This window comes from Tigriopus californicus, chromosome 2 (assembly GCF_007210705.1).
Source record: "Tigriopus californicus strain San Diego chromosome 2, Tcal_SD_v2.1, whole genome shotgun sequence".
Taxonomy (NCBI): Eukaryota; Metazoa; Arthropoda; class Copepoda; order Harpacticoida; family Harpacticidae; genus Tigriopus; species Tigriopus californicus.
The window spans coordinates 8,343,351-8,359,356 of record NC_081441.1 but is presented as its reverse complement, the minus strand read 5'-3'; the positions used below and the strand labels follow the sequence as shown (position 1 = coordinate 8,359,356).

The window sequence follows — 16,006 nt, the reverse complement described above, 5'->3', positions numbered from 1 at the left end:
GCCATTTGCCGGAATCTTCACCGTGGATGAAAAGACCGCAAGCCGATTGGAGAAAGGCGTCCATTTGGAGGGGTTGACCCCCAATCGCAATTATAGTCTCCTCCTGAGTGGCAAACATCTCGAGGGGAAGGACCGATTTCTCAACCAACGACTTTTTGTCTGACCTTGGTTGATGGTACGTGGGGCTTAAAATCTATGTACCCAAAGAGATGTATCGGAACTTAGGAGCCGTCCAAAACCCCGTTTTCAATTTGTTGGAGAGGTGCTTTTCTTTATCTCCGCTTGTTGCCCAATTGTTTCCTTGCGAACGCTAAGCTCATTCTTAACGGGAAAATCCTCAGAAATGGTGGGGTGGGCTCTCTTAAGTTCCAACAAACCAGAAAAAGCAAAAGGCTTCACTTATCTTGTTCCATGGGGAAATGGGTCTCCGTTTACCGGCAAACATATCAGATTCTAACATAAGGAAACAAATCTTCTCAGATTTTTTGAAGATGTGACATCCAAACCAAAAATCACGTCTGCTTTCTCTTGAGATGTAGAAAATAGGCATATTTAGAAAAGTCATTTATTTGAGCAGGGTATTGAAGGGTCAGAGATGGCCTTTGTTATGGAAGAAATTGGTTTATGATTCCTTTGTTTCATCGTTAACCCCCTCATCAAAATAGAAAGGGGAAAGTCAGTCCCCTATAAAAACGGAACAAAAAGTGGGGTTGCCGGGACAAATCCTCCACAAGTTCTTTCCGGACAGTAATGACGAACAAATAATGATTTGGATGATGCGGGAGTAAAGGGCAAGAAGGGGTCAAATATTTGGTAAGACGAGCTAGTGCGAACATTGACCCCACAAGCCAACTACACAATATCTCCCCAAATCTCACATCTCTCATTCTGTTGCAGTTCCAAAGCCGCCCGAGGCTCTGAAATATATGAGAAAATCTAGTACATCGGTGGTTTTATCTTGGTTGCCACCATCTGGATTAAATCGAGAACGCCTTTCCCACTATACCATCTACCAAAAGTACGTTCAAACCCCTCTTAGCCTGCGACCAAGAATCAAAACTATTCCGCAGATATGGCCGAAGGACAAACCATGAAATGGTCAAGCACTTTGAAGTCATATTGCCTTTAAACGTTAAAAATCTAGTAGAGTGAAAACTTTGAACATCGCCCCCTCTTTGTTTGGGTTACATGAGGATAAACAGTTGAGAAAAGCTCTAAGAAAATTTCGTAATCACTTTTACAATTGTAAGATGTTAATGGTCCTCTGCAAGAGTTAACGCTATTGTGTCAGACTTCTGAAACAAAATGTTTCAATTAAGGGAAGAATACCTTGTCAATGAGTGACATTTTGTGGCGTACTAAAGTAGTATCGAATTTATTTACAGTAAAGCACACGTATTCTGCGAAGAAGTAGCTAGTCATTGTTAAATGTATGCATCTTTATGGCTATAAATTTGCGTCAATTAATATGAAAGTATAGACAAGTGCAATGTTTTGAAATAAATCAATCGAACGAGGTCAAACCAACCTATTCGCTCGATTGTCGGCACCAAAAGAGGCAAAGAGCACTTTATCGCCCCAATTGAAATGGACCATGGGGTTGAAGATATAGACAAATATGCAGAAAAATTAAGTAGTGATCCTTTGTAAAACAAAGATAATTATTCTTTTGGAACTTGAATTTTGAATATGAAGTTGATTCACTTTTTTCTTCAGATTACTCTGCCATGTGCGGTATTAGATTGGTCCTTCGTCTGTGGGTGTCATTAGCGTTTAAACGCTTACTTTATGTTGTTCCTTCACCATCCTGACAACTGAGGGATTTTTTACATTTAGGAATTAGCCGATATGACTATCATAAAATCAAGATGCTGAACCTTTAAAAAAGCTCACAGTTTTTCGAGTGACACTCATTTGATATTGCACCCCTCACAACCTTACCTCATTTTCATAAACTTTACCCTTGGTTTCTGCAGTTGCAACACTGACGAAAAAGAAAATGTTCAGTCTTCATGAGGAAATATGAAGCCTTTTATTGTTAAAAATAACTATTCAATATCAAGCTCTGTACCTATATATACTCAATATCTATAATGTAATCTTATTTTCGCTCTCTAAAAATGACAAAAATGGCTATAAACATTACAGTTAAACCCAACATTTACATCCAATCAAAGAGTCTTACCCCTACGTAGGTTCCGTAAAAACGGCAAAGTTGAGCTTCTCCCAACCACTGTACCAACCACCACCACTCATTACGAGATTAGAGGCTTGGATCGCACCGTTTTCCACACATTTTGGATCACGGCCACCAAGAGATCGGAGAGGGGGATCCCTCTGAAATACAAGGAACTCGTCTCGTGGAATTGGATGGCAGGAGTGAGTATTTATTCCCTGTAGGAAAGTTAACCCTAACCGAACTCCAACGAAAACGCTTGATTCTTGAATTGATAGGCATTGTGTTGCTGTCTTTGAATCAAACTCTGACCGTAATCAAGTCTCACACGGCCATTTTGCCCTGCGAGTTTCTACGCAACGAGCGCGAGCAAAACCAGTATCACAGATTATGGATGAAAGATCAATCTGTTTTGAGCGGGAGTTCAAACAGGATTTGGTCTGTTCGAGATGAACTCAGGATCAGAGATACTCGACAAAGGGATTCCGGGAATTACTCGTGCACCGTCATAAATCCAAATGGCGGAGACAGTGTTTTCTAATGAAGTTGTCATTCAGGGTAAATATATCATGTTATTCCTTAACACAACATGTCTATCAAATGTTTTCCTTACAGACGTCCCTGACTCGCCAGAAATTCACATAACCTCCCTGGATCCTAATTCCATCTCTCTGGAGCTTCGCATTGCTCAAGAGTTGCATTCTCTTCCCTTGATCTCTTGCACTGTCTTTTACAAACAAATGTATGGAAGTCTCAGCCAAAAGATCATTCCTGGTCGTCAGATTCATAACATTCACCTGAGAGACCTGCAATGCGGGCGAACCTACCAGATTTATGCCAGATGCACCAATCGTCTGGCCATGGCAGCATGTCCAAGCAAGTGAGCCGCAGGACTTTGGGCCAAAAACCAGAAGTTCCCAACCAGGACTTTCTGCATCCTAGTAATGAGTCGGTACGACTCGATTTATATCGTTGGAACTCTGAGGAATGCCCGGTCAGTTACTTCGTGGTGGAGTACAAACTGGTTGAGGCAAGTTTGGGCGGATTGAGCGGATGTAATGGTTCCTTTATTGACAAATGACATGCTTTTCAGGACCAAGATTGGACCTTGGTATCAAATAATTTGCAATTGATAACGAGGAGATTTTCTATCCGCCAACTTCAGCCGGAGCAGAATTACCAGATCCGAGTCCGAGCCAACAATGCCGCTGGATCGTCCGAGAATTTGTATAGCTTTCAAACAATCTCGCCAAAAGATAAAGGAGAACGATTGGGATCTGGATCGTCTTTGGACGATTCCAGGATCAAATTGGAGGACCAAGTTGTTCTCATTGTCCCCGTGGTCATTGGTGCTCTCCTCGTGATTGTGCTCATCATTCTCGTCGTTGTGTTTCATTAAGAAACGTACGGATGGATCCTCAAAGATCTTGAGCACCGATAACGGAACCCCGAAACCGTCGTCCATTCCAGGTTCGTTTTCGAGGAAAGGGGTTTTCCTTCAGTCCGAGGAGCATTTGGCAGCCTCGTCCAACTACCAGGATTCTTTTCAACTCCATGGCCAAACTTCCGGACCCCAATCTTCCTCCTCCTGAGGCCATTTACGCAGCTCCAGGCCTTCCATGTACCAACAAATATCTGGTGATACAACAACACCCTCAACCTTGAGCAAGATTCCAGGTCGGTGGTCCGTTCATTCTATGGTAGTACTCGTAGATATGAAACGAAACACTCCATTTATGCACCGTTCCATAAAGTTCGAGCCATATAATGTGATATCTAAAGTACAAATATCTCTCTCGTCTACACAGAAAACCCGGAGGACATCTTTCCATATGCGACCTTTGTCTCCGAGGGTGTGCATCCATCTCAAGTGGTCCCACATACTGGAACGTTGGTCGTGTGAATCTCGTTCACGGAACGGTGGGTCGCATGGACTCGTTAGTGCTCCATCAGAACCCAACTTTACCGCTCTCGGATGCCAACAGCAAATCGGTACTGGTTCCGAGAACGAGCCACATTATAGCTGGGTCATTTTTTAACAGCCGTGTGTTTTATTTTTTCGTTTTTTATAGAGTGCTAGTAATAACTACTCTTCAGTTCATCGGCCGAAGCGAAGAAAGAAGCGCTTGAGCCGCCAACCCTCCAAAGCAGTTGAGGAAAGCGATTCGGATTGTCTTCCTCCAACGAAGAGGAACGAAATCGGTTCCAAATTGGATTTCTCTCATTGGGATCCATCTCCGAAGAAGCCGTTCCGACCTCAGCATCAAGTTCAAATTATTCAGAGTAAATTGCCCATCTTTTTCATATTTTCATAAACCCACGGAATGCTAAAATGCTAACACCATTTCAGATTATGCGAAACGTCATGGACGAAGTCAGTATGATCCGGATTCCACGAGTTTTTCGTCGGAGAGCGGCGAGAGTTCGCCTGATTGCGGTCGATCCCCTCTAGCCACGCCCATTTCTGAGGAAGAGCGTATATTCATCAAACAAAATAACGGTCAATTTATGGCTCTCAAACCCTCTCAAGTGATGATGCACACCCATCGAAGTCATTTACAAGAAAATCCCAATTCTCGCCCATTCGAGGGCAAAATGACGCCCTCTATGAACTCTCCGAGACCGAATCCAGTGAATTTCAACATCAAGGCGTGACCTCGTTTCAAAACTAAAAGCACATGCCATCATTCTGTTTTTCTTTTGTGCATTCCTGTGATAGAGTGGACACACATATCGGAGAATTGAGGGAAATAACCATTCATGGATTTTGCTCTTTTAATCAATCTATCGTTTTTGCGTACTTTTGATAAGTGTCTCCATTAACATTTGATATCAAGACAAGCTTTTCAATAAATCTCATTCATACTTATCTCCCTTTACGACTCAAATTTCAATCAAAATTTGTCTGCCGACAGAATGCTTCGATCAACTTTGCTCCTCATATTATTTTCGTGGTCAAAAGCTGACAATTTGGGTGAGTTCAAGAATAAATGAACTGTTTGGAAGTGATACTAGTAGAGTACTCGCAATCTAGGACGATACGGATTTGACGGTACTTGGAGTACTTGGGAGCTTTGCGAAGAGCATGAACCTGAGGAAATTGCCTCTTTGTTTCCGGATCTCGTTCCCTTTGCCAACACAAGATGGCTCCGCCGTCGAGTCTGCCAAATCTATGGCGATTTAAAACTCAATTCGAATGACACCATATGTTCCACAAAAATCAATGGCAATGGATCACAACCTATCGTAGTAGACGAGGATGGCCAATACTTGCAATATGAACCGTGTGAAGGTGACATTAATTGGACTTCTAAATAATGGTTATAATTTTAGAAGCACTTTTTTTCCAGTGGATTATGAGCCTTGGCCGTTTCATTGTTTCGATCATTGTTCCAAATCCTGTAATGTCGGAACTTGTGAAATCCGGCGACGATGTCAGTTACAGGATGACCTATATCGTATTGTGAATGACGAAGAATGTTCCCATTTGGGTCCAACGACCAAAATGTCCGACTGTAACATGCTTCCATGTGACACCGGTAAAATTTGAGTGAAATAGATTGCAGCCAAGATTTTCATCTGATTTTGAGTTTGAAATTACTATCATTAGTTTGCCCTTGGCAGGAGACGCACGTCAGCGCCTCTGGTGAATTCGATTGCCAATGTGGTTGTTCAGCTGAATGTCCCAATAATCAAAGTGGTAAATAAATCAATCCATATGATCTACTAAGGATTGCATAAGACAACTCAGCTCCACAGCTTCCGTTTGTAGTTATTGTGCTCGATGGCATTATGTTGATTGGAGTGAAGAGATCAGCTTTGAGATTCAACTTGTAACCGAGTTGTATCCACTGAAATGGATCGGGATTGGATTTTCGAGAGGAACAAAAATGGTAAATGTATATGTTCAATGGAATTGAGGTTGCATCGTGTTGTTCTTGAAGTTTGCGCTAAAATTATCTCTGAGAAAAGAGCACAAATGCTTTTGTCGCTGTTCACGGTGGTTATAATTTCTGATTACGTGCTTGCGCAAATGCCAAGACTTCTAGTTGCCATTTCTTTGCTAAAGAAACAAAAGGAACAATTTTTGTTTAATAAGCATCTTTAAAAGTAGCTCATATTAGTATATTAATGCACTTAAACTACATTTCAAGTATTGTTGTGCAAAGCCTAGTCAAACAATGTTATCAGAACTCTTAGTTATGCACTGACATAAAATTTCATCAATATCTATTTTGCAGATGCTTATTTATTACACTTTGAAAGTAGCATTTTGTTGTGAAATAGGTCGAAAAATGACATAAAACCTACTTTAGTTAATTGCAAAAAACAAATGATGTGCTTTTACGACAGCACGAAAATAAATGATATTCTTTCATTTTCAATAATATTTCTCTAAACACTAAAATTAATTAATATTGACACTTAAAATCTACTCAGGATTTGAAATTTCCAATTCCTTTTCTTAAACTTGGAAAGCTAGATTAGCCAATCATGTGGTTGAAATTTTAAAAGGATACATTTGCCAGTTGAATTTTCAAATCTGTCACTTTTTGCTCAGATTATTTTCTACGTACCAAAAACTTATTCATCAAAATGGTAATAAAAATGCCTTAAACTTCAAGATCACAAACAAATGAACTCATGGTTAACAATTATGATGTTATAGGTACGAATTGTCTATTCTAACTAATTTTAAAGTGATATTTTAAAGTATTTTTTTGCTTTTTGTGCATACCTTTGAAAATTGGAACATTTTTATTTAATTTAGAACATTGAAAAAGCATATTATATTTCTTAACAATTTCTATCAGGTATAACCAGAGCATTTTGCAGCCAAATTCGGTGCAAATTACAACTTTTGAAAGGTAATATGTCAGTCTGTTCCTTGGATTTTTTATGAAATTTTGATTGAAGGCGTAACTAAGAATGCTCACCATGTTTTTAAGAACGATTTTAAAAATACAATCTTCTTACAGGTTTTCAGTGGATTAATATACTTATAAGCCTACTTTTAATGATGCACAGTTTTTCAAAGTTCGTCCAAGTCAAAAGTATATCCAATCATTGCCAAACTTAGGTACCGCAAGAAGTAGGGATGCTAAATGCAGAGTCATCTCCTCGGCAAATGAAAATGTTGTCACTACAATAAATCATTGAAATGATATAGAGGTTTTGCTATTCAGAAATGAAACAATAGCTAATTAAGCTTTATGAACTCCTTATTTTAGTCTGATGGAGTTCGAGCAATCATTGGATATATTTTTGAAAACTCATCCGCTATGCATAATCAAATGAAGGAAGTCCTCTTTGAAGGGTAAGCGAGTAATTCATAATGGAACCACGGTACTCGAATTTATGAATTGTGTGGCAATGGAACACACTCCGTAATAATGTCACATGATGACATCAACATTCATTATGACAGTACTGTGTCCTCTTTCGAACACTTTCTTGTATATTTTCCCACTTCAATAATTGAAGACCTTGTTATCATAAGTAATGAATAGACTGTACTTTATAGAACCATTTTTTTCATGAATACAGAATAAATTAGCCATTGAGCCGAAAGAGCTTCTTCGTGAATACGACCAATCTTAATGAGAGCTTTCAAAAAAGCACTCCACCGGATTACATCGATCGTTTTTGCCGCAACTCCTTTACAAACTGGCGATATCAAAAAGAGATAGAGATGGATGGAACATTCACAACTTTCTTGTTACTTATAGATACGACGGACCAACGAAAATCGTCGATAACGCCAAAAGAGGACATATCATGTATGAAGACGGAATGCTGACCTTGAAGTTCGTTATCCGTGAAATCGTAATTATTTTCTTTTTGGAACACACCTTTAACTCTGGGGTTTCTCTACCCTACAGTCGTTAAAGAGGATCTTCATAGGATTGATACTCTCATTTCTCTCTCAATCAGGAGTTAAATTTGCCAAAGTCTGCCAGAACTAGTATCCTATATCCGTATTCAGGAGGCTTGGTCGACTCCGTGGTAAGACGGGATCCATTAGATAGCCGATATTTTCAATTCGGAATCCGGAAGCACATCAACATTCCAATTGTGTCTGAGAATGAGGTGTTCCGACCTTGCTCTCTCGTCTTGGATTCAGGTCAATAAATACAAGCATTCGTACTCTAATACTGATACATTCTTCCTCAAGAAGAATGACTTCATTCTTTTTTTCAGTGAACGGAAATTGGGCCCCTTGGAATTCCTGGTCACCCTGTTCTGCCACGTGCGGAACTGGTGCGCAAAGCAGAAATCGCCGTTGTGAGAATCCAATTCCGACTGAAAGTGGCCTTAAATGTAATGGTTCCGAGTTTGAGACCACCAGTTGTCACATCCAAGATTGCAAAGGTCAGCGATGTGGCTCTTGCAAGTACTTGACTGAATGATTCTGAAAGATATCCCGCCCGACTCTTTTTTCTGCCAGTCAAACAAGTAATGTCACTGAATCATTAATTGTGTTGGTTGAAAGCCAAGGCAAACTTTTCTATTTGGTTTGGGCAGGAGCTGAGTCTGGCTGTAGAGACCAAGAGACTATCTGTACACAGGGTGGGTCCTACTCTTACCTCATGGGAATGGGTAGAGCGGATATCATTTTCCAATATGTTGAAACAGACCTGCTGATAAGTTGATGAACGTATCAAACTTCAAGATTGACCTATGGTTTTTCGTTTTCAATTTTTTCCAATGCCATGAACCCACAAAATGTATTTGTCAAAACGTTTTCAATCTAGCTTACCTAAACATAGACATGCGGCAAATGAGAGAGGAAAGCTTGATAATAGTTCAAGTTTGTGATTTGTTTGAACAAAGGTGAGTACACTTCGTCTACATTTGCCGACTCGAGGCCCCAAAGCCCCTTAAAACAATTAACCTTTATGTCATGGCAACAACCAATAGTCAGTCCATAGATTAGCATCGATCGTGTCCTTGCACGTGGTCTTATCATGTGACAAGTGTCGAAGCTATTAAAGCAAATAATCCTGGCACTTCCATACGAAATGGTATGAATATCAACTAAAACCTCTGTAGGAAATTCTACTAGCATACAAAAAACGTAATGAAGTAATAAAAAATAAAATAAAATATTTAGGGAATAATTGGATTTTTAAGCCTAATTTTGTCAATAATGGGGCGATTCAGATTGTTATAGCTAAATTGAGTTTAATGGCGATGACTCTGAATCGATATCATTTGACTGTTGTATATTTTAGTTCACTTCAAATGATTGGATTGTTGAAACATTTAGTTGCTTTCAAAAGCAACATTAAATGTCTTGATCACACAGTTCGAACATTTCTTTTTTACAAAATACTTGAACTTACCCAAGGATACCTTTAACAATTAACTAGTTAAAGGTCTCTCTGACTTACCTAACCGCCTTTCAATTACCGTGCCATACCATAAACGCAATTTCTAACACGACCCATTAGGTAAATTAATGGCTTCCTTTTCCCAGAGTGCCTGATGGATTTGAATAATATGTACTGGTATCCACCGTTCTGTTTGGATCACGACAGTCTTTCTGATTCCGCGTGCGATTACGTGGCTTCATGGCAATGGAGAGTCGATTCGAACATTGCCGAGTTCTCAGTGAAGTCGAGAGATCCATCAAAGTGGACGGGAATTGGATATTCACGTGGTGATCCAATGGTAATGCTCCAGACCATTTGGGGCATGCATGCACACTTATGAGTGAGTCACTTCATCTTGAACCAGGACGTCTAATTTCAGAGCGGAGAAAACGGCGGATTGCACCTAATTATTGGTTTCAAATCGTTGTATGATCGAGATAAAAAGAGGATTGGCAAATTTTGGATCCCCAATGGATACCAATCACTGTGAGTAGCTTAACGGTGGGTTTGAAAAAAGAAAGTGCCTTTTACTTGAATCGTACAAAACGATCAAGTAATGGCCGTTGAAAGCGTTGAATCGTGATCAATACAGGCACTTACATTTCTTCGGAAAAATGATTGAATGATTTTTTATCACAATCGTACTGAAGTGTCACAGATTAGATCATGAACTTGAGTTCAAGAGAAATCTATGCTGCCCTATCTGATGCCAAAACTTCCTTGAAAAAGAATAACGCGCTCTTGATCTCCTGATAGTTCGAGGCTGACAGATCAGGACTCGTACATGTATCCCCAAATGGTCGAGATGCCCTCCGAGGATTTGAAATGGGAAAATGATGGCTATTTACTCGAAAATGTCGTGGAAGATGGCCTCCAATGGTTGCAAATGCAATTTCAAGAGGAGATCACTCAGTTTGGCAACGAGCCATGGGTAAGAGCTCCTTTGGAAAAATACGTTTCCTCTAACCTCAACCTTGAGGGCCCTTCCGTCTTCGAAAAGGTTAGGACAATTTTGAACACGGCTTAATTTGAATAATTTCAGAACATCAATTTAACTGCACCACTTAATTTCCTATTTCCCGTCGAAGGGGGGGACAAAGGCAGGGATTCCAGGAACAAATTCGATGTGTCTATCGATCCCACCCAAGCTCAAGTTTTAGAGGTCGGTATTTTGGGTTCAAATGCATTTTAATAGGCACACATGTTTACATGACCTACTTTCACGCTTTATGAAAAGAACGTGAACATGACTGAATGTACAGTCGATTCCCAGGACGTCAGTCAAATTTCGTGTTATCATTGTGAGAACCAATCTTGCATGGAAGAGGACCCGGATTTCCCAGGCCACGTGGAAAAGTGTCCCGGTGATGTTCATACTTGCGTCAAGTTCTACGGATGTAAGACTCTTTGTGGCGTTCCTTTGTTCCCAAACTCCGGAGCAAATGCCTTGATTACTGTTGATTGTAGACATTGGACCATTCCTTCAATACTTCCGCTCATGTGGGTGGTCTAGTATCACTGCGAATGATACACAAGAATGCAAAGAAGGTGCGGTCCAAACTTTGGATCCCAGGCCAACCCGAGGAGAACTCTGTACTTGCCCTTCACCACTTTGTAATCGAGCGATGATCCAGGCCAGGGCTTGGATCACTACGGTTTTTTGGATTTGCATGTGCATTTTCTTGATTTAGTAATGAGCGAGCAAAGTTTTTGCAATACAATTGCACAGCGATCTAACGCCCAGATTGACATGTGTGTCAGAATAAATGCTAGGGAAGTTCCACAGCGTTCTGTAATGACTTTGGCAACACTGTAATACTGGAGAACCTTTCGACAATTTTTGAACACGACCTCCATTGGTCCATATTTTTAAATAACGTGCTTAAGCATATATGGGACCGCAAACTTTTTAAGCGAGACCTCGAGTACCAAACTCCGTAGATAAGCTGGTTGGATCGTTGGACCCTGCGTTCCCTTCTCATCTGGGCAAAACCTTTCTGTTCGTCCTTGGAACACTCGTACTTCTACTGGTATCTTCAGTCTCTCTTTTTTGTCTCGGCATGCACACACCTGATGATCCATACCGTACCGCGGTCCTTTTGGACCGTTTTTCAGGTCCAAAAATACCTCTCAGGGTCACTTTTGAGTCTCTTTCCTCCCCATAGAATACCGACGTCCAGGTTCAGTTGCATTTCTTTGAAATTGGAAAAATTTGAGCTCACTTGGACTTTCCCGAAATTGGAGTCATGGGGATAGCAAAGGTGCCTTGCGATCTTGTTTCGAAGCGTTCAGCACCCCTGAGAAAGACGGTCGTCTCGAGGTCTGGTAAAAGGCCGCTAAACAAGCGCATGAACTGGGGCCGAGCAGAACAACCTTTTTGCTCTTCACAGCCTTCCCAAGGGCGAAGATCCCTTCATCTCACGGTTCATTTTGGAACACCACCTGAAGGTGAGGGAAGGAAGAGTCCATAAGGAAGGACCAAACCGAACAAGAAGAGGAGGAGAAGGAGGAGGAGGAGGAGAAGGAGAAGGGGGTCGAAAGCGGAGCTGAAGGAAGAGGAAGGAAGAAGGAGGAAGGAGGCTTTGAGCTTGAGGTAGTTGTCCCTTAGTGAGTATAGACTTGGTTTTTTAAAGTACCCTTAGTTCAGTTCGAGTCCTGGTCGCGAGGAGACAGACACAGCACCACGTACATTGTCACCCATTGAGGCTATCAAGTGATGGTGGTCCACTTGAATTGCCTGAAACGGGTTCCAAAATGGGAAAATTGAGGCTTTTCCCGGTGTTGTGCGTTGGACCGTTAATTCCGTGTAATAGGAACCCGAGTCAATATTTGATCTTGGTGCTCAGGTGTACGGAGTCTGTCGATGACAAGAAGCCCGCCGCCTAATCCATTGGATGAGCTTGCATTCACCCATTAACATAGACTGTCTGTGGTGTGGTGCATATTCCCATGTCATTGATGGAGCTTGGTGCAACACTTTCTTCTAAGGTTTCCTCGACATCATCGTGAAGGTCAAGCGGTATGATTTTGAATAAGTCATTTACCTCTGAGTTTTGACGTTTCGACAAAAAAAACCGACCGCTTCTGAAGTGAATGGCGTTTTTCATAGACTTGACTATGAACCGTTGCACAACTACCTGTATTGACGACCAAGCGCGACAAGGAAAACAAATTCCAATTCAAATCTTGAACCCAATCTGCATTGTGCTAAGACAAAAGCAGTGAGAAATGCCCAAGGTTGTCATGAATTATTCAAAGGCCTGAAAGTGGCGTTCTTGCCCGAAAATGAACGCTAGGCGTCTCCTAATGCCTGTTATGTTGAAACCAAGACAAAGTTATATTACTCCGGCCTTTAAAGGCCACAGTTTTGATATGGAAGTGCGGTGAATAATTCAGTTCAAACAAAAGTGGTACTTTCCTACTCATCCCGAATTGTGTCTATCCCTCAACAAACTTGACATTTACGCAGAAGAAAATGACAATCATCATTCGACCACGAGTTGATCCATGCAAACGAAGAAGCTATTCAATCATTAAGTAATGTATGGTTCAACGTGCTTTAGTATTGGTGGCAATAGAGCGGCCTTTTCCGCTCTTATCTTGTTCATGCACGTCTTATCCTCATCGACCGAGCCATCCGATAATAATAAGTGGCATAATTTCCACGCGAATTCGTATGAACTCAATGCATCAGAGGCGAGGGCATTGCCATTCCAGGTAGGAACATTTTTCAATGAAGCTGTTCCATTTCAATAGACAAGGGCCTTCTGACAGATATCTATACACTCTGTTTAGGATGAAATTGCTGGCAGTTCCCAGATCACGATCACTCTGAACAGGTAGGAAAACGAATTTATTAAGTAACCCTCAGATGGAGCAAATAAACACGCACATTCCATTTTTCAGTTCCCCCAAGTTGTATCAGGAAGAGGCTGGATCGGCCCAAGAAATGGATCATCGCAAGCGAAGACATTCCAGACACAAACACAACTGGTTTAAGGGCAGCAAATGGAAGCATCTTCTACAAAAGAGAGCAGCCAACAAAAACTTGGAACAAATAAGTGGCAAACTAGACTATAAATCATTCCCAAACTGTTGGACCACCCCGCAACTCTCCAACCAGCGAAGGCAATTGGAGCCAAGCAATTTGTGCCAGAAACGACTGATTGAAAAAAGCTAACACGGCCATATTAGCCTTGAATTAAAAGACCCAAGTTGGTTTTGATATACACACAAATTTGAGTGATGTTCCACATGATGAATGGGCTGTCAAAAAGTACATTGAGTCTCGAACGAATTGGAACAGTTTCACCTGGTGAATTGTTTTCCACTTTTTGCTTTTATTAATTCACATGTTTCGTGAGAGAAGCACTTCAAATAGTGATTTTTTTCAATACTTATTTGTTCAATTTTTTTGTCGTGGTTTGGCACAAATTGTGACCCTCCCTTGTTCCAAAGTTTAAAGCCGCCCTATATGGAACGAGCCTTTTTTCCGAAGGACATTTCTGTCGCCTTAACTCATCCAATATTCAACACTTCCCTGGGATTAGTTCCAGGAATTGTCTATACAGGTGAGTTGGTGGAATGAGTCCAAAATAGATTGTGCGAAACGCCAATCAATAATGGCTCTCTTTTGGGACAGGATGTCGATTTCGTGTTAATGGTCCCATTACGTACCAAACCCATTTGAAACTGCCTTCGATTAGACGGCAATTATTCCTCTCCCGTTTAATTACAGCTCATGTATCTTTGTCTATCCGAGCCTTCAAATCTTGGGGATTGCCGGTGCTCGAGTTGACTTCGACCCAATTGAAAATTAACTCCACGGATCAGTTTCAGTTTTGTGGGACGGATTCCACATTTGTTAGAGGTGTAAAAATGGTCCAAAGAGAAGCACATTTTAAAATATCTCTTTCACATGGGACGACAGGAGGGTCAACAAGAGGAAAGTTAAGGTGATTGTTCTCGTGTGTGAACCCTGAGACAGATTTAGATTCATCGGATTGTTCACTCATACCTATTTTCAGAATATTCATCTGGTTCCCAAACCAGGACCGGATCTTCTCATCTTCCATTTCATTTGCAATTCGGCAGGGTGAGTGCGTCAATTTCAGTTTTCTTTTAGAGACATGTAATCTTTGTAATCAAATTAAACATGTGCACGTCATTCTACAATGTTTTTGGTGTCAGACTCGAATCACTTCAAACTAGTTTGAAGCAAGCAAATTGGAACGGTTCTAATCCATCGTGAATGTACACTTTGTTGGCCAGAAAGTAGTATACTAACGACGGGAATCCCCAATGGTGGCATGGATCGAGTGAACGAACTCAACCACAAGAGCTCTTCTCGTCCTTTGTTCACCCCATTATTATTTTCCTTTAGATTGCGTCTTTTTGATGAACTTCTTTGAAAATGATTGGCCAACCCAACGCATCTTTGATCACGATCTTCCGAGAAACAGGGTCACTCTGACTCAACCATCGCTCTTGGATAAGGATCCCAAAAATTAAATGGAGTTTGGACCCTCTGTTGCGTCAGAGACCGACAAGTGTCAAATCATATTTCCACCCACTTCCCTATCCAAGCTTGAAATCACGTTCCATTGCCAAGATCGTAAGAGTCGGACCCAAGTGGAACTGGTGGTCGTCGGAAAAGCCTTAAAGACAGGGGATTCGAGTCATGCCACAACTCGAAACTTTCCCGGAAAGCGAGCTCAGGAAATTACCGTTCCCCACGCCTCAATTGTGAACCCTGCAACTTCCTCTCCAGAAAGAGAAGGAGGGAACAACAGGTGTATTCAGGATTGGAACTTTGGAACCAGACCTTCAACGCCGATGGATGAGCATTTGCGCTTGGAGTTCCCATTGCCTCGAAGTAGATCGGCCAAAAGAGTATTCGAATTAACAGCGACTCCCAAATCATCATCATCATCGTTCTACCCGTGCCAAAGTTCTTTGATTGTACCCAAAGTGTACCGATTATCCGATTTCCGATCATCCAACAGCTCAAATCCCAACTCGACCACAAGCGCCTTCATCGCCTTGGATCCCATCCAAGATTGTATCGCCTTAATCCAACTACCTTATGCCTACCAATTGAATATCGTCGCTCAATCACTATCACCACCTCACCGATGGAGACGAGAGATGACCCAAGGTAGGTGCATTGCATTGTTCTTGTACTGCACGTTTTCCCTAAGAGAATGCCTACTACACAATATGTATGTACGTAAAAAAACACGTTCATATAATGCAAGACGGAATGAAAGTGAATCAACGTCCCTACATTTCAGTGTCGCCGTCTTTAAGGTCGCCTTTGGCCAAGCGCCATTTGGCTTCCCAGATCCTTCATTCAGATTCTGCCCACAACCACACACCACGCAAACCACAAATGGCCTCCAAATCAAATTACCCCTGTGAATATGGTCTTTATGATGACAGTGGGAACTTGGAA

General features: G+C 41.3%; 2 protein-coding genes across 6 annotated transcripts in view; both read left to right on the top strand.

The window, feature by feature from the left end:
- The window catches only part of LOC131877019 (uncharacterized), a 13,034-nt gene extending 1,699 nt beyond the window's left edge, over positions 1–11,335 (top strand). For 2 of the 5 annotated variants that reach the window (XM_059222575.1, XM_059222577.1), the window contains 9 exons: positions 7,906–8,002; positions 8,111–8,300; positions 8,378–8,548; positions 9,657–9,850; positions 9,932–10,038; positions 10,309–10,483; positions 10,595–10,714; positions 10,790–10,949; positions 11,020–11,335. In XM_059222575.1, the coding sequence (XP_059078558.1) occupies positions 7,906–8,002; positions 8,111–8,300; positions 8,378–8,548; positions 9,657–9,850; positions 9,932–10,038; positions 10,309–10,483; positions 10,595–10,714; positions 10,790–10,949; positions 11,020–11,243 (1,438 nt within the window). In that variant the 3' untranslated portion in view covers positions 11,244–11,335. Of the gene's footprint in view, positions 1–4,026; positions 4,169–4,248; positions 4,460–4,526; positions 5,151–5,210; positions 5,469–5,509; positions 5,716–5,786; positions 5,877–5,935; positions 6,070–7,407; positions 7,494–7,905; positions 8,003–8,110; positions 8,301–8,377; positions 8,549–9,656; positions 9,851–9,931; positions 10,039–10,308; positions 10,484–10,594; positions 10,715–10,789; positions 10,950–11,019 lie in introns of those variants that run through there. The other 3 variants (XM_059222574.1, XM_059222576.1, XM_059222579.1) reach the window with 3 other exon arrangements.
- Positions 11,336–12,198: 863 nt separating this feature from the next.
- On the top strand, positions 12,199–13,733 carry LOC131877028 (uncharacterized). The gene is made up of 3 exons (XM_059222589.1): positions 12,199–13,269; positions 13,348–13,391; positions 13,459–13,733. The coding sequence occupies exons 1-3, from the start codon at positions 13,093–13,095 to the stop codon at positions 13,730–13,732; spliced, it is 495 nt and encodes a 164-aa protein (XP_059078572.1). The 5' UTR covers positions 12,199–13,092; the 3' UTR covers position 13,733.
- Positions 13,734–16,006: the final 2,273 nt, after the last annotated feature.

Bases quoted from the DNA above. Each gene is read 5' to 3' on its own strand.
- LOC131877028 (XM_059222589.1), top strand. From the start codon at position 13,093: ATGTATGGTTCAACGTGCTTTAGTATTGGTGGCAATAGAGCGGCCTTT. The intron at 13,270-13,347 runs GTAGGAACATTT...CACTCTGTTTAG, and splicing joins CGAGGGCATTGCCATTCCAG to GATGAAATTGCTGGCAGTTC. The intron at 13,392-13,458 runs GTAGGAAAACGA...TCCATTTTTCAG, and splicing joins ATCACGATCACTCTGAACAG to TTCCCCCAAGTTGTATCAGG.